At 40.4% G+C, this 24,050-nt stretch overlaps 1 protein-coding gene across 3 annotated transcripts in view; it reads left to right on the top strand.

Annotated features, from left to right (window-relative positions):
* Window positions 1-24,050, top strand: part of LOC138792234 (protocadherin-10-like) — an 85,367-nt gene that overhangs the window by 36,348 nt on the left and 24,969 nt on the right. For 2 of the 3 annotated variants that reach the window (XM_069969430.1, XM_069969412.1), the window contains exons 2-3: window positions 11,397-11,455; window positions 16,369-16,454. In XM_069969430.1, coding sequence (XP_069825531.1) covers window positions 11,397-11,455; window positions 16,369-16,454 — 145 coding nt within the window. The remainder of the gene's footprint in view (window positions 1-11,396; window positions 11,456-16,368; window positions 16,455-24,050) is intronic. The other variant, XM_069969421.1, reaches the window with a different exon arrangement.

Genomic DNA, 24,050 nt, shown 5'->3' with positions numbered 1-24,050 from the left:
TTCTCTAAACTAATCAGGATAGGAGGCTCTGTAATTAGTATACATGACATGTGACATCTCTAAACTAATAAGGTTAGGAGGCTCTGTAATTACCATACATGACCATGTGACATCCCTAAGCTGATCAAGCTAGGAGGCTCTGTAATTAGTATACATGACCATGTGACATTTCTCAGCTAATCAGGATAGGAGGCTCTGTAATAAGTATACATGACCATGTGACTTCTCTAAACTAATCAGGATAGGAGGCTCTGTAATAAGTATACATGACATGTGACATTTTAAAGCTAATCAGGATAGGAGGCTCTGTATTTAGTATAAGTTGCTTTTCACTACTGAATCCTAACACAATATATCTTATATGCTGAATCATAACACTATATATTTTATAGCTGTATTTCATCAGTATATCATCAAGAAAGGCGATCTAGCTCCCGGTGTCATTACAAATATACAACATTTTTTTCCATACAAAAAGGTTAAAAACAGGGCAAATTCTGACGTGTTTTGACCGGAAAGGTCTAAACCGTGACTAACACCTTAATGGTTGAAATGCGTCGGTGTTTTTACTAGCTGCCCTATATTTATTTCATACAGAAAGGTTAATAAAAGCTATATATTTGTAATGACATTGGGAGCTGGATCACCTCACTTGACCGTATACTGTTGTATACTTCCCGTGGTTGATAGGAGAAAAATACAAAGAAAGAAAAAATGGTGGCAAACGTCATTGACATTTATATTTATATATAGAACAAATAAAAACGGAGGTGGAAACTAAAGTATATGATCATCAAAAGTATTGGCTGCCATAGACCGGCACCATTGTTTCTTGTTTTTCTGTATTATTTATAGTTTTTCTTTAAACAAGCCACCTGTAGCCAAAGCAGGCGGCTCCTTGAATAGCTGTAACAACACTGAACATCTCTTTAGCTATGTAACTGATAGTTTCCAATGTTGAAGGGGTTGTCCAGCTAAAATATTTTTCTTTCAAGTCAACTGGTGTCAGAAAGTTATATAGATTTGTAATTTACTTCTAATAAAAAAATAAAAAGTCTTCCTATACTTATTAGCTGCTGTATGTCCTGCAGGAAGTGGTGTTTTATTTTCAGTCTGACACAATGCTCTCAGCTGACATCTCTGGCTAATCTCTGTCTCGGTTTTCTATGAATCCCCATAGAAAACCTCTCCTGTCTCGGCCAGAGATGTCAGCAGAGAGCACCGTGTCAGACTGAAAATAAAACATTTTCTGTGGGACATACAGCAGTTAATAAGTATAGGAAGACTTGAGATTTTTTAGTAGAAGTAAGTTACAAATCTATATACATTTCTGAGACCAGTTGATTTGAAAGAAAAAGAATTTCGCTGGACAACCCCTTTAATAAAGCAACCCCCCCCCCCCTCCAGAGATGTTATCAGTCCAAATTAGGTTTTATTAAGGAACTGATTCATCAACCTTTAACCCTTTCATGATTTAGCCCCAAGAACATAACTTGCCATGAAATGATATCTCATTGAGCTTCTAGAGAAATGTTTGATCGGCCTATGCCCCATAGTGAGGAAGTGTTTGCATAAGAAGAAATTAAGAACCCAAAATGCTACTTTTTATTTTTTATTACTTTGTTGCCTTATACCAGTTGTTTTCTAAGGCTTGGCTCACACTATGTTTTTGCAATCCATTTTTTTCATCAGTCTTTTTTTTTTTTTTAAACAAATAAAACGAACGGATTGCATTGTGTGCATCCGTTTTTCCATTGACTTTTATTATAAAAAAAAAACGGATCAAAACGGAAAGTATCAGGATTTCCTGACAGTAATCTGTTTTTACCTTCAGGAAACCATCAAGAAAAACCTTCAGGATTTCCTGATGAAATGTTTTATCTCACCTGTCAGCAGGGTACCGGGGGCCACAGAGGTTGGGGGCGGCAGAGGTACAGCGGCGGCAGCTGCTGGTGAGTCCCGGGCTGGTGGGCAGACTTCTGGCAGGGTACCGGGGGCCACAGAGGTCGGGGGTGGCGGCAGGGTGATGTGTTGCGGCACGGCGGGGTGATCGGACGGCGGCAGCTGTTGTCCCGGTGCAGGGCAGAGAAGAGTGGTGAGTTCCGGGTGGGGAGGGGTTGCGGCGTGGTGAAGTGATTCGGCGGCGGGCAGCTGATGTCCGGTCAGGTCAGAGGGGGGGGGGGGGGCGGGGGTCGTACGAGGTGATCGGGCGGTGGGGGTGCTCTTAATCATCCGAAATCAGGAAAGTGCCCGTGATTCCGGTGCTCCCGTAGACTTCTATGAGGGCGTCCGGAGTTCCGGCATGTCCTATTTTTTCCGGATCATTTTTCCGGAATGGACACCCTTCCGGAAAAATCCGGAAGGGTGTCCGTGACTAATTAAAGCCTATGGGTCCGGAAATCCGTCCGGATTTCCTGATAAGAAATCCAGGTGGTTTTTCCGGACATGTGAAGGGGGCCTTAGTTCTGTATCGGATCAGTTTACCAGTGTACACAACACTGATAGACCTGTGCTTCCTGCCTTCACTTCTTGCCTTTCTATGACTACATTGCTGTGCTGTATGCCTATGACTAATGTCTGCATATGTGTATGCATAATATATGCGTCATATCATATATAATAGAAAGTTTGTTAGTAGTAGATTATAGCACAGTACATAGTCTTACACAGTCAACTCAGCCATCAGCCACATATCCTCCCACGCTAGGAGTTTACAACAGTTCCTGCCCTCTAGTGAAGAGGCAGACTGGGCCAGGGAGGCTGTGGAAACTTCTTCCTTAAAGTGTCACTGTCGTTTTTTTTTTCCAGAAATCAATAGTCCAGGCGATTTTGAGAAATATTGTAATTGGGTTTATTAGCCAAATATGCCATTATCTGTATTCAAAAAGACTTTCCCCAGCCCCCCCCCCCTCTCTCCTCTCTCCCATTCACTGCTCATTATCAGGAAATCTCGATTCTTTTACATCAGTTGAGCCCTGTGTAGGGAGGAGGGAGGAGGGAGATTATTAGCCAGCAGAGAACAAAGGATTACACAGTGGGAGCTGTGTGAAAGCCTCTATTCACAGGTCAGAGAGGTCAGTGCTGACTTGAGAGGAGATAGCCTGGTGTGTAGCTGTAAATTAACTCTTTGTTGTTCTGTTTTTGTGCTTTATCTCCCCCCACCCCTCCCCTCTCCATAGAGAACAATGAAGACAAGGGGGAGAGCTTCAAACTGCTTTTTCATGGTAAAAATGCATTTTTCTGTTAATAAACCAAATTAAAAAGTTTCTTAAAATCGCCTGGACTATTGATTTCTGGAAAAAAATTAAACAACAGTGACACTTTAAAATACATGTAGCTAGGTTTTGTATATAGGCTTTTCTCATATACACCTAGAAGAACCTGACACCTGATTCCGGCCAAGTATTCGTTTTACGATGCCCACAGTATTCACATAAGCAGAACTATATAGCATTATACATAAGATTTCACTTGTCACATTGTGATAGAAACTGCTACCAGACTACAACCAGTTACTATTGGGCAGCAGGAGCTGTATAGGGACACTGCAAAAGAATCATTCTGGGGGAAAAATTGGGTAATTTTTGGCCACCGGCAAATCAGTGGAGGAAATAAAGGGGAATATTCAGAGTATTTGTAAAATGGTAAAAACTAAACCCCTCCCCCCCCCACCAGAGTACAAAGTTATTGTTACATACAAATTAATATATGGAAACAGATGCAAAACAAGTAAAGAATAAACAGTTGAGTAAAACAGAGAAAATGTAAAGACTGTCGCAGGTATAACACATATTTTCACAGTTACAAAAGCAGATTTATTAACACAATAAAAAGCCATTGCCATCTAGCATCGAGATAGAAAAGCCGCATTTATGAGTCTCTGTAGCAAGACATCTTGTTACATTATCCTTTATACCTGATGCCGAAACGCGTTGTATGAATAATAAACCTTTGATTTCTTTTCTCTTACATTGATATGTAAGTGACCCAGTTATCTTTGTGGGATTATATGATAGCAAGTGAACCCAGCAGGACACCAGGAGAGGGTGAACAGAGGTGAATGGAACTACATAGGTATATATATCTACATAGGAATATATAACTACATATGTAACTACATAGGGATATATAACTACATATGTAACTACATAAGAATATATAACTACATATATAGCTACATAGGAATATATAACTACATATATAACTACATAGGAATATATAACTACATATATAACTACATAGGAATATATAACTACATATGTAACTACATAGGAATATATAACTACATAGGAATATATAACTACATATGTAACTACATAGGAATATATAACTACATATGTAACTACATAGGTCTATGTCAGAATCAGGGTCTGGCAGAAGGAGAGTGAACCCTCTAAGGACTCCGTACAAAGTTCCATTGGTGATAGGATGCAAGGAATGACCAAAAAGGGGTCATGTATGAGGATAACTCAAGGACTTTAGTTTTCAGGTGTTTTTGTACAGTACTTTAGAGTAAAATGCTCTTTGATGGATTCCGCATCCACCAGACAGTCATCGCCCGTAGGACCCATCATACGAAGGTTATTACACATTTATAACATCTTATCAGTTCACGTACCTGATATGAACGGATCTGACAATAGTCCTTAAAAGGGTTTTCCATGTAATTATAAAGTGACAAGATATAAAGGATCCAAGACAGGCGCGAAAGTAGCAGACAGGCCAATGGCCATCTATTATTCATACTGATGTTACTTGCAGAAGTGTGGAAGAACATAGTGAGAATTCATCTGCCCCTCATGTAACATAAGTCACTGGTAATGGAAGAGATCTTTAAAGCCGGTCGTGTTGTGTATGTTCTAATGAGCACTTACTGTATGTAAATACCTGGACAAGTGCAACTAAAGAGCCTGGTGTAGGATGCAAGCTTGGGTATAGAGCAAAGGATGGTGTAATATAGAGCTGAGTAGGAGCGATCAATGCCAATAGATTGGTTGTCACACACTGGGCTGAAGCTGGAGATATTGTTAGATGTTACGTTGTGGTCACTTTTGCTGAACTGACTGGATTTCTATGGTCTGTCTCATGACTCAGATTACAACATGGAGGCTCAATGTTATTGCATTGTGGTTTGAGACTTCTGGATTATTTTTCACCTGTTATTTATAGCACAGGCCATTGTCCTTTAGTGTGGGATTCACAACTCTCAGGGTTAGAATAGAATAGAGATATAAATTTAAGAAATATCAAATCTTCCAGTACTTATCAGCTGCTGTATGTTATTATTCTTTCCAGTCTGACACAGTGCTTTCTGCTGCCACCTCTGTCCATAGAGCAGCAGCAAGTCCCCAACGAAAACCTCTGGAAAGAATACCACTTCCTGCAAGACATACAGCAGCTGATATGTACTGGAAGACTTCTTAAATTTATATTGATGTTGTTTTAATAGAGTTATTCTAAGCCTGAGATTTCTAAGCCTGTGCGATAAATAACAGGTTAAAAAAATACTGGTTAATTCCAAATCTCTGGCACTTGCTGGGACCAATTGGTTTGAAAGATTTTTAATTTACTTTTGGGGGTGAAAAGGAATTCTAAACTCATTCTGTGTTTTGGATTGTCCCGTTTTAGATAGCGTGTTCCCCTGGTGATAAGATGATCGCACGGTTTGCCACTTCACTGACTCCCAAATGATCGTCTGTCACTTGTGAGGGAACCTGGCAGCAAGTGAGGAATGATGCGTCACACATCCCCCGCTGAGAGATGCTCTTTGTACATGCTTTTACTGATTTTAGCTTAGAACTCTTAGAAGAGGGTATTTACAAACATTCAGATCCTTACAACAGCTTTAAAAAGTTTTTGTTTTGTATATAGGGACTACTTGGTTGACTGTCTGCACTTTTTTTCTCTAAATAGTCAGGTGGGCGGGAGCTATTTTTCAAAAAGGGGTGTAACTTTCTGAGTCTCAGTCACTCAGGCGCTCTCCATAACATCAAATTCACACCTCCCTGAAGTTGGTCCATGCCTCCTTTGCCTAATAGTCACACTCCTGAGCCGAGCATTCATATACAAGTAACTTAGTATACTCCTCGACCCTCAGTTACTATGAATAATGAAGCCTTTATTCTCAGCTCCCTCTCTTTTAGAGTAGAATGAGGATGTTGAATATATTCCAGACTGTCCAGCCTCTGTAACGAAACGAGGTTCTGTGTAATGTGGCCTGTGGAGGCTGGAGAAGGGAGGCCCCCATACATTATTAGAGTCATCCAGCCCCGTCAAAATTGATGGGGTTCACTAAATATATGGGGGACTTTAGGACACCTTGCTTAAAGCGAATGTACTACCAGTACATCGCTTTTGTGATTTTTACATGGATATACCGTGCCGACGCAGGGATGCTATTGGCATGGTAATTTTTTAGAAACTGTGGCCTGGTCCCCACTTACGGTGCCGGTCTAAGCATCGGCTGGGGATGAAGCGCTGGAGGTGGGCCCACCCACCCCCTCCCCTCTCTGAAAGGGCTTCATTCAAATCAATGGAGTCGTGTCACATAAGGGAGGGCTAATCTTCACACTGGGGACGGGCAGGCCCACCTCCAGTGCTTCATCCCCGGCGTGCTTAGACCGGCGCCGTAAGTGGAGACCAGGCCACAGTTCAAAAAAAGGACTGCGCCACCAGCACCCCCACGCCAGCGCCGGTATATCCATGTAAAAATCACAAAAGCGATGTACTGCTAGTACATTCGCTTTAAAGAGGTATCTCATAATAATAAATAGAATAGATGGAAAAGATGGGCGGCTTATTGGGATCTGAGGGGGAGCAGGGATTGGTAAGTAAAGACTTTTCCCCTATTTTATATGGACTCAGCAATGTATGATTTTTATATTTTTTTTTAAGCTGGAATACTCCTTTAGGCTGGGTTCACACTACGTAAGTTTCCGGCCGTAGCGCGTTCCGTGAATAAGCGGCCGGAAACTTACGTAGTTTGCGTACAATGTAAAGTATACAATCTACGGCCGCACAGTTCACACTACGTACGAACTTACGCCCCGATCGTATGCGGCGCCGTAAAAAATGAACCAGACCATTTTTTCGGGACGGAAATGCCGTAACTTACGCCCGTAGCGTTACATGCGGTCCCGTACGTAGTGGTGATTTCTTCATTTTGAAAGCTTTTTGTGCCGATCCAAAAGGTTCTGTGGGGTGTCCGGGGCTAGGCGAAGATTTCCAAGTAAAAGACCGCTGTCAGATCGCTACGTAGGGCGCTCAGGAAGCGTAAGTACACTACGGGCGTAAGTTTGCGTTCCGTACGTATCCGGCCGCAACTTGCGTAAAGTCCCGGCCGGAGTTTCATACGTATAAGTCCGGCCACGGAAAATATGCGGCCGGACATATACGTAGTGTGAACATAGCCTTAGGCTATGTTCACACAACGTATATTTTCGGAAAAGTACTTTTTACGAAAATATAGGTTGCCTTGCCTTCTATGGGATCCCGGCCAGAGCGTATACACACAGTATACGCTCCGGCCGGGATCTCCCGCTGCGCTGTAGAAAACTGACTAATCTAATAAACAGAGAACAGAGAGTCCTTATTCTTTACATGCAAAGTTTCATATGTTCGCAAGTACTAACTTAAGATCGGAGCAACACTTTACCATTCGAGCATGTTCTGAAATATATATCATCAGGAGATTTAATGAAAATATTACATTTAAAAGTGTGAACGTCTAAATATAAAATATTGACAGATGCTCAGATAAGCTTATTTTATACTTTACAAGCATATGGTTCCCATATGGGTGACAGCAAATTATCTGTTCACATAATTAGCAAGGTTATTTTTTGCATTAGATGTGAAGAAGTTGTTAATTGGACCGTGTGGCTAGGATTCCTGCAGTTCAATCCGAGACATTTTACTGACCGTTAAAAGTTCTCCTAAAGCTGCGCGCATGTATCAACTGGCCACCAGATGGCAGCATTGTATCACTTATACAGGGAAGGCTTTCATTACCCAGTTTATTTTTTTTTCTGTGCAGATATAAAACCCCATGAATCAGAATTAATGGTTGTCAAGTAACACGGAAAGCCATCCATTTTTTCCAGCACCCTGAAAGAAATACTTGCATTCATTTACAAATGCATTATTTGCCGTAAAAGGCAATTTAGAACATCATGTTACTGGTTTGACTCATCATTTAGAGTAGAAAGTAAACGCAATTACGGCCAGAGTATTGTGGATACAGTGCGCAGACTTCCAATGTAATTGGTAAACACAGAATACTTATAATCACGTTAAAAGGGAATATAATCAATGATAGTAGAATCTACCGAGAACTTGTACTTTACAAACCTCATCTCGGAATGCAGCAGCTATGATGTTACATCATATTATGGAGGAAATTTTTTTTTTTTACTCCATATATCTTCTTCTTCAAGGGCCTTAAACCCATTGACACGTCAACTCAATAGAGAGCCTAAATCAATTTAATAGTGAATATCAGCATATGGTTCCCATATGGGTGACAGCAAATTTTCTGTTAATATATTTAACAGTTTTGAAATAGATGTACTGAAGTTGTTAATTGGATTGTGTGAATGTAATTTAATAAAGCATCACTTGATGGAATTAATGGAGGGCTAGTGCAGGACGCGTGCCAGAAATTTCCAGTTCGAAGATGGATTTACGTGGATTTCTCCTTTGAAGAAAAGACTAAAAAAAAAAAAAAAATACTACAAAAAATAAACCAAAAAGCCAAAAAACAAGTACACATTCAATTCCCCTCACATAGTAACTATTTATAATGTATTCCTCTTTATATCTTTTTCTGTTAGTAATTCATAGAGATGAGCGTAACTCGAGCATGCTCAGATCCATCCTTACCCTTACTCACTCATCAGGTGAGCATAACTGCTACTTGATGATGTACATGTCCAATAGTTACTTTTTACAGATTTACTTTTTATCCGCCTTGTTCCCCAAGTGACTATCCCTGTCCAAATTAAGTAAGCTGAGTGCTAGCTACAAGGACATGACACCAGACAAAAAGACGGTATAACCTCCTCTCTCAGCTGAGTAAGGAGTGCACACTCACACTTTCTTTGGTTTCACATGAAATATATAAACTTTCAATACAGGCGGGGTTTTAAGTCACAAGACATACATATCACATTCTGATAGGTCAATCCATAGATGGTCAGCAGTTTTCTGTCCCGCGCAGTCAAGCTGGTACAACGTGTTGTTTACCATATATTGTTTATATAACAATGTCTCTTTCTTGCGTTCGTATCGTGGCTGCGATGTAAGTTCAAGGTGCTGTGCTGCCAGCATTCCTCTCCTTCTTCCAGAAGCAGTAACAAGGCTGAAGCCATTTTAAGGATTACAATGTGTTTTATCCAAAGTAACATAACCTTTATGGTCACCTTCACAACTTCATGCACATACCGTAGACACCATTTTATTTATTTATTTATTTTTTAAAGAGAAACTAGCAGCAGGTTTGTATATATGAACCAGCTGGCATGGTATTGTAGTGTGTTTCATGCTATTTTTTTTTGGTACACTACCCAAATTTGGATTAGTGTGTGTGGGGGCACTAAAGGGGTGGGCAGCCACCTGTATACATACTGTTTTACTAAATATAAAAAAAATGGGGAAATGAAAGGTATTAAAATGCACAACAACACCATATGTGTGAACCTGCTGTTAGTTTCCCTTCAAGTATTTTGATTGGTAAGGGACAGAATTTCCAGTACTAAATCATAGGGCAAAAAGTAATGTTTAAAGCAAATGTACCATCAGGTACATCGCTGCTATTTTTTTTTTTTTACCTTAATCAATCGGTACTGGCACGGGGATGTCGGTGGCGCAGTGCTTTCTTTTGAATTGCCACCAGGTTGTTGTGCTTGTGCTGTGCCAGTCTTTTCCGGCCTGCCCCGGAGCACTGTTCCATACTTGTTATTATTTTTTTCTCCTTCCCCAGTTCTGAGTTGCTGCTTTGTGCTGAAGATACATGAAACTGTGTGTGAGCTGTCTCTCCATCTCTCCCTCCTCACCCCTTCCTTTCGAGATGGCTCATGTTAACAGCCTCCCTTGGCTTTTTCTGTATTCGTTATGCTCGGATGGTTAATCACAGTGAGGTCAACAGTAACTTGACCTCAGATTAACCCTCCCAGCATTACAGAATACAGAAAAAGCCAAGAGATGCTGTTTACATGAGCTGTCTCGGAAGGGAGGAGGGTGAAACCAAGAGAAAAGCTAATACATTGTGTTCTGTGTCTTCAGCAGAAAGCAGCAGCTCAGATCTGGGGGAAGGAGACTGAAATGATAATAACAAGTATGGAACGAATTGTAAGTCATACCTGCCAGTATGGTGTTGTTTTTGTTATATTTAGCATTGAGCATATTGAGCATTTTTTTGTTATATTTAGTAAAACAGTATTTATACAGGTGGCTGCCTGCCTCTTTAGTGCCCCCACACACTAATGCAAATCTAAGTAGTGTACCAAAAGGAATTGCTAAACTCACCATGAAATGCACTACAATATCATACCAGCAGGTTCCTATGGACAAACCTGCTGCTAAAAATAAGTATGGAACAAATTGTACATTTCAGGGGGTGGGGAGGATTTAAGATGTATTTTACCTGATCGGAATACCCCTTTAAGTTATGAGAAAGTTATATTTGTCATGGCAAACTTGAACATGTCACCAGAATTTAACCATTTATATGTTGTTGAGAATTTTAAAATAAGGCACCTATGAAATGAAATAGAACAATAGGCTAGCCCCACCCTTGAGGAGTCCTGGAGAAAGGAAATAGGTTATGTGACCCCTCTCACTATTCTAACCAGCAGCTCTCTAATTGGAACCTGGAAGTTCTATTGATGGTGTGAAACCGTCCAGATCTCCTCAGTACAGTGACAGGTTTGCTTTAAATAAACCCTTCTGTTCTGATCAATCTTTGCTCACTCCAGGAATAGAAGCATTATAAGCAGTCAACAAACTTGAGACTCCCCGGGTAGAGGACAGATTATCTGCAAACAGATGATGACTCCTGTTACTTAAATGTGATGGCTGCTTTAAAAAAGAAAAAAGAAAAAAAAAAGAGTGTCTTACAGTTTCTTGTTATCCACAATACAAATCCTTCCTGTAACATATCAGATTTTCATTATAACCAAGCCACCTGCAAATCATCTCCATTTAAATGTAATTAAGGATGAGTATATGCAAATTGGTCTCATGCAGCGATATGCTAAAAATCTTGCCAGTTGGGGGTCACAAAGAGATTGGAGCTGGGAATACACTCTTCTAAGCAAAAAATTCAATGCACATTCATCAGGCAAGAACAAACGGGTAATGTGTAGGATTTCATTGTTCCCCGTTTCTTTGTTTTATAGATAAAGCTTCCAAATACCGACTGGTCACCTCAGAAGACACAGAAACCAGGCCTTAAAAGGTAGGCTCATCAATGCCATTAAATGTATAGAACAATAGGGAACAGGTTGTATGATTGCATATAAATGGCAAATGATGATTGCATAGAGACATAATAATTGTGTATATAATAATAATAATAATAATAATAATAATAATAATAATAATAATAATGTAATTTATAGACTCTGAAAACATAAGATTATTTTAAGTGAGTGTCCAACCCCTGACACTTTTTTTTTAAGCAAAACTGGTCTGAAATTCTATGTTCATAAAGTTTTTAAAATACCTTGATAATGACCAGCTCTCTTTATTATCTGGTACAGAGCTTACAATAAAGTACATACACATAGACAGTAATATATAATATTCTGACTGGCTGCATCCACCACTAGGGGGAGCTTAGGAGCTTACTGTATACTGTTATAAATTAAACTCAATAAGAAAACCATATGCATTAAGGCAGTGGCCATGCTCCCCCTAGTGGTAGATGCAGACAGTAAGAATATTACCCTTTTGCAGACTAGAGCAAATTTATTGTTGCAAATTCTTTACATTACGGATACAAATTGCACCAAACATGTACATCCATGCCTTGCATCTCATCTATTATTTGTATTAGAGCCTTTGTAGATACCAGCTGATAACTAATGACTGATCCCTCACTACACATATATACTCAGCTTGGCCCAACTTGTATTTGTTCTGAATCAGGAGAGAGGAGAAAGCTGCTGCCAGATGCAAAAAGGTCAAAAAGCTGAAATCCAGGTTTCGCTGACCCATGTCTAATGCATATAGCCAGCTTAAGCTTTAAAGTAATAGAGGGCATTAGTAAAGTTTGCCCATTGTATTTAGGCTCTGTATCATAATAACATAGCTCTGACCCTTATAACCCATTAGTGACCATCACATGCCTTTTTAAACTGGCCACTAATGGGCCTTAATGCGATCCATACTTCTTCTTACAGCAGGATCAGAATACATAAATGCCGCTATCATACTGACAGCCAGTTTAACCTGTTACATACCACTGTGAAATCATGACCCCAGCAATTAACAGAAGAACCGATGTCCCTTTAATGATCAGGAGTCCAGCAGTGACATTTCTGTCTCCATGGCAGCCAGGGGCTGTCTAAAAAAAAACTAAATAATAATAATAATAATTATTATTTGTATAGTGCCAACAGATTCTGCAACTGTGAAATAAAACATAACCCCCCCCCCCCCCATCCTACCTCCCAAATAATAAAATGACATTGCAACATCTGTAACGACCCAAACTATACAACTATACCATTATTTATACCACACAGCGCATGCTGTAAAACCAGTACAAGAATTTTGTCAATAAGCTTCGGAGATCAATTTATATAGTTAGATTCAGTTAGAAATTGTATGAATAAAAATCACACATCCCACAAAAAACGAGCCCACAACCAGCTTTGTCACGAAAAAACAAAAGAACGCTATGGATCCTGGAAAGTGGTGACAATGTTGGTTGTTGATTTTTTATTGTGCCAAATTGTTAATACTTAAAGAAAAAACTATACAAATTTAGTATCGTTTCAGTCGTTGCGACCCAGAGAATATATAAATATATTTAGTTTTTTTTACCTGCTCGCTAAATAGTAGAAGTTTAATATTATTTCCCCGCATTCCCCCCCCCCCAAAAAAAAAAAAGAATTAAGCTTACAGTGAATCCCTGAAGACACATGAATCAATAAATGGCGCCAATAAAAATTACAATTTGTCACGCTAAAAACAAGCCGTTATATGGCTACATCAACAAATATAATGTGACGCTGAACAAAATAAGAAAATTGCTTAGTCCCAATGCTTAGGCCCAAAATAGGCAGATCCTTAAAGGGAACCAATCACGCCGAAAATCCATCTTAACATAAGGAAACGTGCTGGCACATCACCCAGCACGTTTCCTAAACATCCCCCTGTAACCTCCGTGCCCCCCTCCATCAGTCAGTAATCTTACTTTGAAGAAGTCCCGCGCTGTATGTAAATTTCTGGCAAGTAGTCACGGTGGGCGGAATTAGTCACAGGCCCTGGGCGTCTGTAATGGCTGTAATCACGCCCAAAAGGGCGTGCTTGAGGTCTGCCTTCCATCCACGTGACCCGGAGGCTTGCGTTTCACATCGTCGGCGCGCTGACGTAATCCGCATGCAGCGCAGACGTCTTCTGTAGTCCGCGCATGCGCAGTACGGCGGGAGACGCCGCCGACGTCCTTCGCATGCGCGGACTCCTGGAGACGACGGCGCTGCGTGCGGATGACGTCAGCGCGCCGAGATATATCTAAAGATCAACCATCCCCATAGGAGATAGCGGCGGTCTGCTGCCGCTGCTCCTATTGCATGGTGCGACAACAGGAGATTGTTGCTAGGCTGATCTTTGCTGTTTCAGCCTGTTGAAAGACAACAATCAGCCGACATCACTTTGTGTAAAAAGGTCATCACTGCAGTCCCAGGGAGTGACCTCATGGGATTTCAGTAGGTCTTGGAGAGGCCAGCCTGTCACTTATAGATGGAGGGAGCAGACAGGGAGCGGGGAGAGGGGGAGAGGCAGGAATGCAGCTTCACCTCTTTGACTCTTCACACAGCCGGTCAAAAGTTTTTGTTTGTTTTTTTAACTACGGACAGTAAAGATACCATTACTCTCTGTCCTGCCAGAACTATGTACAGTATCAGCAGTTTCATAGCAAAGTTTCTGGTAACGGTTCCCTTTAAGCTGCTGTCTGATGCCAAGAATGTTTTTTATTCTTTATGTCCAAGGCTAGGCTGCAGAGACCAAGGACTGTTCGGACAGGAGATATATAATTTTTTTTTTCTAAGACAGTCAGGGCCAAAAAAAGAAATAAAAAAAAAATTAGGTCTGGACAACCTGTTTTATCAACATTTTTGTGTTATACCTTCTTTTTCTAGTGAAGCATTGTTCCTCCCTAAGCATTGTCACCGAGCTTTCCTGACCTCCTGAATGGCGAATCCGCTCATTATTATTACATAGGGTAGACGCGTCCTTGCGAAGCTCTTTACTACTGAGACGGCTAGGTGACAACATTTACTAAAACTGTTATGGCGGCTACACTTAACGTCAGGCTGCTTTTCCAGATACAAGTGTAACGACGGAATGGTTGAATAGAATTATGAAGTTGACAGAAGGAGATGACTGAAAGACTTATATTTACTGGGGAATTTTATGTTAGGTAGAAATGCTCTTTAATGTCTCATAAGGGAATACAATATAAAACAATTTGGAAAAAGGCATATCCAGCTTTAGGTTTCCCAGTAGGATTCTCACAGATGTAAGTGGCCTAGTTAAAAGTCTAAAAGTATTTATGCTGTAAGTGTAGCAGTTGTTACCCAAATCCATTATTTATGTTGCTTCGGTAAATGTTGGTATTATTATAGCGTACATTATACATAGTAAAGTGAATGAGTGCTATGTGCATTGGGATGGAGGCAGCTAAATTCACCAGCTTAAATGCAATTTACTTAAGTTTTAGATGGGGTCCAAAGGACAGGGTTTACGGTATATAATAAAAGTTAGGAGTCTTTGGTATAATAAACATAAGGCTAAAGATCTATCTGGGAGTAGAGAACGGTCTATTTTTACTAGAAGCAGCCCCACTCCTGTCACTGGGCTGCATCTGGTATTGCAGCTCAGCCCTATTCACATGAATGGAACTGAGCTGCATAATTTGACATGGGCAGGAGTGGTGCTATTTGTTAGAATTTCTTTTTAAATGTATAATTTTTGAATTGGAATATTGGGACTTTTCTAGCTATGAATGCTATTTGGCCGTTTATAGTTAAATAGTTCAGTGTACAGTATTGGTAAGTGTACTCCCAGCACTTACTGACAGTAGCTCCCTGTGTACCTCCTAGAGCTAAAATCACATGCCCCTCCTTCAGGCTGTGCTGTCCTGCTCTGCTCTGTATGCTTAACAACGATCCTGTGCATAAGATGGCCGGCCTGGAGGAGCATGTGACCATGCCCTGCCCTCCAGTGTCCACCACTGAGCCTGTATATGCCTATGAAAGACACTGGGGGGCAGGGCATGGTCACAAGCTCCTCCATGTCAGCCATCTTATGGACAGCATCACCACAGAGCAGGACAGCACAGCCTGGAAGAGGGGTGTGTGATTTTAGCTGTATGAGTTACACAGGGAGCTGCTGTCAGTAAGGGCTGTGAGTCCACTTACCTGTAAAGTACATGAAAGAATTTAATTATAAAGAGACCAACCCCTTTAAAAGCTATGGTGCTAGATAGCGTTTTTTTTTTTTGTCAAATTTGGGATTTAATTATGTTAACCTGTTATAACTTATCCCTAACTTATCCTAATTCCTCCATCGATAAGACAAAAGCAGTTAAAAGATAATGGCTAGTCTGTCTTAGATGTATAAAACTAAGCAGTCAATTAGTCAATCGAATCAACAAAAAATGCAGATATAGCAATGGCTACATAATTATTTAAAATTCTGAATAAATCCCTTTTTGCTAAATAAGCCGATCATAAGCTTTGTTTCTGGGACCCGAACATAAATTTGCAATCTGCAGAGTAACCTGGCACCTGGTGCTTCATTTCCCTGTAGCACCTCCGCAGGATAAATGAAGTATTACACTGAACCATTTAAATCAATGAACTGCTTGTGTAACACATGGATGTCTGGGGTTCTCCAGACTTAAAGGTCCTCTTTAGAACTTCTCTCCTCCCCAGTAAATTGACAAAGAGCCCAGTCTATTAACTAATAATATCTAATCGGACAATCAAGAATGGAGTTGTCTAACCCAAATAGCTCCTTTAAGTAAAGGTATATCTGTAATTCTAATTTCAGTTAATATGTAAACCTTGCTGATGCGATTTTATGAGACACCAAATCTACCTAACAATTGCTAAATGTTGTCTTTTTCTTTTTTTTTAACAGCTCGCAGAGTCTCGAAGACCTTGGAACGCGAAAAGGTGTGAAAACAGATCACGACAGACTACGTTCACTAGTTTCCCCAGTGACTGGTCTGTATATACACATTGCCACATTAAAGTGGTTTTAGCCTAGCTCAAAACACTTTGCTTATAATTGTGAAGATTTTTTTTTACACTTTCAATCTCTTTAAAGGGATACGTGTTTTTAAATGAACTGGTGTCAGAAAGTTATGCAGATTCGTAAATTACTTTACTTTAAAAAAATTCAAGTATTTCAGTACTTATTAGCTGGTTTATGCCCTGCAGGAAGTGGAGGTTTGTTTCCAGTCTGACACAGTTCTCTCTGGTGCCACCTTTGTCCATATTTGGAACTGTCCAGGGTAGTAGCGCATTCCCATAGAAAACCTCTCCTGCTATGGACAGCTCCTGTAATAGACCGAGTTGACAGAAGAGCGCACACAAGAATACATCACTTCCTGTAGGGCATACAGCAGCTGATAAGTACTCGAAGGCTTGAGGTTTTTTTTCTTTGAATTTAAGTAATTTACAAATATTTGTAGGTTTCTGGCATCAGTTTATTTAAAAAAAAAAATTTCTTTGGAGTTCCCCCTTAACCCTTGTAGATAATACAACCTAGTCTCTCTTGAATGTATTCTGTACCGACACTTACACATTATTGCTATACATGGGTATAACTATATGTAGTTTTATGCTATCTGGTACCATTATTTGTGTTCTCATATACATCACTATTATTCATATCATTAGTTGTTGCTACTTATACTTAGTTTCCTGTCAGTTAATGGTGGGGCACATCTCATTTCCTTATGAATTTCAGTTATGCTACTGCTGCAGTATAACCTTGTAGGAGGTATCTACGGCTGATCACCTTTTAGAGTATAGGTCCAGTCTCCTTATTATTTTTCTCTCTTGCAGTTATTTCATACTGTCGCCTTTACTAAGTAAAACAGGCCAAAATTATGACACTAATTAAGAAGAATAAGGGGCTTACATAGTGCATGTCAAATGTATTACGCTGTAGTCTTTTACACTTCCTTTTATAGTTTTGAACAGTTTCTAGAAAAAAAGACATGGCTGAGCCATAAATTGCACAAGAATTCTTAGGCTGGCTTCACACTGCATTTTTAGCATACGTTTAAAGGATCCGTTTTTTTTAACGGACAAAAAAATAGTGTCAGCAACGTTTTTTGTGTCCGTCAAAAAAAAAACAGATCCATTTAGATCCATTTTTTTTTTAATAATGGAAGTCAATAGAAAAATAGATCAAAACGGATGCACACAAATGCATCTGTTTTTGCAGTCCGATTTTCATCCGTTTTTTTTCAAAATACGGATGAAAAAAACGGATTGCAAAAACGCAGTGTGAACCCAGCCTAACATAGAAGTGTAGACCCTCAAAGAATGTATGTGAAGCATCAAATGCATGACACAGTGTGCAGCGTTGTCAAAAATTTAGAGTTTTTGCAAAAAAGGTTAAAGGGGTTGGCCACTTTAGAGTAAAATAGTTCAGTGTACAGTATCAGTGACTGTAGTCACTGCACTTACTGACAGCAGCTCCTTGTGTACCTCATAGAGCTAAAATCAGACTCCCCTCCTCCTTGCTGTGCTGTCCTGCTCTGTGGTGAGTCTGTCCATAAGATGGCCGACATGGAGGAGCATGTGACCATGCCCCGCCCCCAGTGTCCACCACTGAGCCTGTATATGCCTATGGTGGACAATGTGTTATTCCATAGGGGCTGGATATTTCTTAGAAGTGTATATTGAACCATTTGCTGACTGCCCAAAGACTATGAACATCTCAGCTGGACACAAAATATTCCTGAACGCCCTTGTGTCGCACCATGGATTTTGTACCATTGCAGGAGAGGAGAGCCATATGTTTCTCTAAAGAAAAAGCAGAGAAGGTTTATTACAGTCCCTGTCTCCCTGATCACTATATACAAAGGGGGAGATTTATCAAACATGGTGTAAAGTAAAACTGGCTCAGTTGCCCCTAGCAACCAATCAGATTCCACTTTTCATTCCTCACAGACTGTTTGGAAAATGAAAGATGGAATCTGATTGGTTGCTAGGGGCAACTGAGCCAGTTTCACTTTACACCATGTTTGACAAATCTCTCCCATAGTGCTCAATGACTGTTGTGTACACAGCTCAGCAGGAACCATAAGGCTTCCTGCCTTCTGTCCATGTGATTGCATGATCACTGGGTGCCAGCCGGGTATCTGCAGGAGCTGTGTGTATGCAGAACCAGATCAGCTCAGCAGTGAATGTCAGGAGCATGCAGTACCCCCTATAACTGAAATCAGTTATAAGATGGTAATGATGGTAATTATGGGATGTATGGTAATATGGGGGCAGGGAGGGGGGTTATGGTGGGGCTGGGAGTTGGATGGCGGGGGGGTCTTGGAGGCTTGTCTTGGTACAATACAAAAATAAAGAATGTAAGTAAAAAAAATAAAAATTAAAAATTAAAACTACATTTAGAATAGACAAAATGATTTTTGGTTTGTTTTTTATTCATATATAAATATAGCTATGTTCACACCTGCACTAGAGGCTTGGTTTAAACAAATTCTGTTTAGGGCAGAAGAAACCTGCCAGTCCACTGCAAGATATCCACTGCATGAACTAAACTGAACTTGACTTTAATGGGGTTTGGTGGGTTTTCTGCTAGTGGCTGTCATTTTTCAGGATTATAATGGCACAAAAAATATTGCATTGAAGGGAAACTATCAGCAGGTTAGAAGGATCTAATCTTCTGATATGTCACTATAGCGCACAGGGCACTAATGATGAAGGTACGTTTTCTGTGATATTTGCTAATAGGTCATTTTGGTGCACTGGGGGCAGGGACTACCACCCACAGTGCACCAATCCACTCCAGCCAGCGTGGGGTGGATAGGTGCACTTGGTGTTGTAGTCCCTCACCCCAGTGCACTAAAATGACTTATCAGCATAGGGACTAAACTCCATATATCATGAAAATGGCACCATGTTGATATCATTTTCTTGATATGTGATGCGGCCACAAATCTTTAATTCTGGGATTCTGTATTTTTTCCCCCCATTTAATCCTTTCTCTGTATGGGATCAAATCTTTTTTTTTTTTGTGCTTATAATCGTGGCATGTAAGAGGTTATATGACCGGCATCAGTGTGATCACTGATGTTGATCATTTACCATTATTATTCTAATAATAAGCAATCTTATGGTGATATATTCCTTCCTTCCTCTCAAAGTATTATTGGTTCATCATTTGTACCATGATAATCGGATAATGTTAATAAAACCATAGCAAAGGACTACATTACCATGCATTGTGCCCCTAGCAGTGCTGTTACCTTTCATATGACAGGAAAACATGTTTCTCTCTTCATTGTTGTGTGCCATTATAGAGACTTGAGAATGCTATAATTTGCTAGAATGACATAGCTGGTTTCCATGCTCACTGGTGGATAGTCTCTTTTGGATTGACATAACACAGCCTGGAGGTATCATTTGTATTTCACTGCAATGTTTCTTCCTGCTATGCAGTTAGGGTAGAGGGCAATAGTGAAATGTTGTTGTTTCCTAAATCACCGACCTGCTGTGCCGTAACCGCATCCGCACTTGATAGATAAGTCTCTTGAAATGAAACATATTCCCTTTAAATGAAATCTGCTATTCAAAACAAACTTTGGTTTGTTGTATTAACCGTGTACAAAAAAAACAGTGAACGCAACTTTCATTTTCTATACGTGCTGTCAAACTATTTGTTTTTCCTTTGCCTGACGGAATGCAAATGCGATTTATAGTCAGTATTCTCCGAGTCATCACAGATACGTGACAGCTGCTGAATACAGAGCATATCCGCTCGGCTCAGTGTTTTATATACTGCAACAAGAAGCAAGATGCTATTTATCTGGTTATTTAAGAAGACATTTTCATACTTTAGTTTTTAACAGATATTTCACAGGTTGGGGGGAAAGATGGGTTTATGTGCAGTTTCTTGGTATTGAAGAAGCATTTTGTAGTTTAGTTGGATGTCTGAAATTTATTTGTAAATGATAGCTACTTGCATATTACTGTGTGCTGATGGGCTGTAGAACTCTGACTCTTCCACTGTTTAAGCGCTTTAACCAGCAGCCAACAGTGTTATCTTTGGCTGGTCTCCCTGAGATCAGTGATAGTTACCCGTATGGTTCTACTAGGCATTGCTCCCACCTAGCCAGAATCCGGCTCCACACTGATGAGGGGCAGCAGCCCAAAACAGCTGTCTGTGGATGGATACCTGGCCCTGGTTTTTCTCTTGTTATTACATTGACTCATAGGACCACTTAATATGGTAGTTTTTGTGGTTTTCCTACAGAAGCCACCCCTCGGCTGGGCCCTTTCCGGAGGGATATCTGGCTAGTCCTGTGTTTCGAGACTCTTATCTTCCACTGTTTGTAAGGCTACGGCTATTACTTCTATCAACTTCACTGAAAGACTCCTCACTGTGACATATAGTCATGCTTAAATGTGTTGCACAGAAAATCATGACTTCTTTCAAGAAGTTTGTGGAGTTAAGCTACCTATGGACAGGAATAGTGTTGTTCCTAAAAGAAAGCAGCCCTGCTTTTCTAATCCTGACCAATCCCTTTAATAGTGCTCCTCAGGGGCGTACACTAAGGAGGGAGGAGCTAACCGAATTAAAATGAATGGTATATAAAAAAAAAATCAATTTATCTGTTCATCCAGTCTCCTAGAGATTATGCAGCCGTAATAAATTGAGAGACAGGAAAGGATGGGGGTGGGGGTTGTGGACATTTGCTTTTTTTCAGGTACCAATGTCAAAATAAGGAGCTACCACTTGGTGGAGGAGCAGGTCAGAGCTGTCATGAGGGATTAACTCTCACATAAATATCAGGAGAAAACTCAATACAATGACTTTCACGCTAAACTAAGTTAATAGTGAAGGTGCTAGAGTTACACATTAAAAGGACTATAAAACACATAACCTAATTTTTAATGTTTAGTCCCTAAGAAGGTTTGGTGGTAAAAGAGAATTTGTTGGATTAAGTACATAATAAACTAAAGAAATGAATGGATTTTAGATCCACAGCGTATAGTACGTGCAGTGTATTTTGAGCAATTTTTGCTGCAGTTTGGCCTTAGATTTAGCTTTATGCAATGCACAGGGAAAAGTCTGTGGTCAGCATTTTAAGGTGCCCTAATCGGTGGTCTGTACCTAGGCTGACAGTAGCCAAGAGTGCAGGGGTCTTCCCATACCGGCGGGGCAGGTGTACCGTCATTGACACACAGGGCAGAAAGGACAGGCTGTGCAGTAACTTATACTCATATGGACAGTCAGAGACTGGGGTGCAGTCCATGACACTCAACACAGAGACAGTCCAACCCTAGTAATAAGAACACAAATATACAGCATACAGCACATAGACACACGCACAAACATAAACAATCAGGGGAATCAAGAGGTTTTTAAGAAGTGGTGTCCAGGCCTAGAAAGTGAATGAGTTAAATTGTAATACCACACATAACCTGAGGACAGGGCTGGTGCATGCTGGTTTTGCAAGAAAGTAGCAGTGTTTCTTTAACCCTGGATAGCTCAAGGCCATGTTCACGCGCTGTAAGACAGTGGCCGTTTTGTGACACGGCCGCTGTGTGTAGTTCACCCCAACCAGATGGATGAACATCACTTCTTTGGAATTGGAATGCAGGCACATTCGGGTGTGCCCGTATTCCAATTAACCATAGAAGACAATGTATAGTACGGCTGGAGCCGTACTTTACATTGTCTGCACAGTCATTTTCGTTCGTCTGCTATTTAATGAATAATTTTTTGTGCGGCCGCATGAAAACCTGGCTGGAGTGTATACAGTGTGTATACACTCCGGCTGAGATTCCATAGTAATTAAAGCAATCGGCCGCTGTCATTAATTAACAGCCGTTGTTGCAAACTTGCAAACGGCCGTTGTTTAATGAAAATATACATTGTGTGAACATGGCCTTAAGCAGCATATATATATATATATATATATATATATATATATATATATATATATAAAGCATTGCTTTCATCAACACATCAACAGCTTTTGAGATGATCACAGCTTGTGGTAATTCCACTTCTGTTATATTCCATAAGATGTGGGCTCTTCAGGATTGTCATCCTTCTTGTATTGACGCCTTTTGAGTGACATTTGATATGTGACCTTTAGATCTTAAGTCCTCCACCGAAGTTGATTAGGTTTTATTTACTTTGTATTAGGCTTTATTCCTTCAGAGCTGCCCTGAAAGAGCACATATACTACCAATATGGTTGTACATGGATATATATTGATACACACTCTTTTACATGCTTATTTCAGGCATTATCAACAATTATTGTTTGGGGAGGGCACCGCCAATCAGATAGGTGCTACTACCTAAGACATGCAGAATAATACTGCATATCAAAAGTAAAGAAAAGCACATGCCTATATAAACAATAACTCAAACTCAACTCAAAATATAGAAAAGCAATAATGGCAAATTAAAGGAGAACTCCGGCCAAAATGTATTTTTTTAATATGTTATTACTTATGGAAAGTTAGACAAATTCCTAATATACATTAATTGTGGGAAATGCACATAAAGTGCTATTTCCCTCAATTTAGTAGATCAAGTAGGGTTCAATTTCTGTAAAAAAAACGTGACATCACAATTCAGGTGTAATTCCTATGGATTGTCCAGCAGGGGGCTCCTCCCTGGAGGAGAGAGAGGGAGAAGGGAACTGTCAGCATCCCTTCCTCACTGTTGATCTTCCCGTACAGCAGCAGCGTCCTGTCACCTGGAGGGGGAGGAGGGAACTCTCAGCATGCCTTCCAGCCCATACAACATCTGGTGTAGGAGGGAGGCATCCTATGTCTGGGGTCTAAACGGGGCAGCATGGGGAGATTGCCGCTCGGCCCTACGGTATCTGGGGTTTGTAGGGGGTAGGTGGGGGCATTCTATGTCTGGGGTCTGTATGGGGCAGTGTGGGGGCATCTGATGCCATTCTCCCACTCTTGTAGAACTAAAACTCTCAGCAGGCACTCCTGGCTGCTGCTCAGCCCGCACAGGGCAGCACGGGAAGGGAGGGGGAGGTAGTCAGATGCATCTCTCTCCTGCCCGTTGCCGTGCGGGCTGGGCAGCAGCCAAGAGCGCCTGCTTAGTGTTGTAGTTCTACAAGAGTGGCAGAGCTGCATTTCCTTGAGATCTGTCGGAGTCTGTGTACATCTTACACCCCTCTCCCTATGGTGAGTACATGCAGGCTCAGCTACCTAGAATACACTACAAAGACACTACATTACACATTGACTTCTACATATAGTGCTGGACACTCCATAGGAATTACACCTGATTCATGACATCACAGTTTTATACAGAAATTTAACCCTACTTGATCTACTAAATTGAGGAAAGTAGCACTATATGTGCATTTCCCATAATTAATGTCTAGCTTTCCATAAGTAATAACATATAAAAAAATACATTTTGGCCGGACTTCTCCTTTAAATGAAATACAGATTCCTTTCAGTAAAAAAACAAAGGAATATGCCCAATTCACCTTCCTCCTAATCTCCAACACCCTGTAAAAAGATACAATCCATACTAGCAGAAAATAAAAGTATACAAAATAACTATAGAAATATATAATTCATT

Source organism: Dendropsophus ebraccatus, chromosome 1 (assembly GCF_027789765.1).
Source record: "Dendropsophus ebraccatus isolate aDenEbr1 chromosome 1, aDenEbr1.pat, whole genome shotgun sequence".
Classification (NCBI taxonomy): domain Eukaryota; kingdom Metazoa; phylum Chordata; class Amphibia; order Anura; family Hylidae; genus Dendropsophus; species Dendropsophus ebraccatus.
The sequence above is the reverse complement of the archived record's forward strand: the minus strand, read 5'-3'. Positions and strand labels throughout refer to the sequence as shown.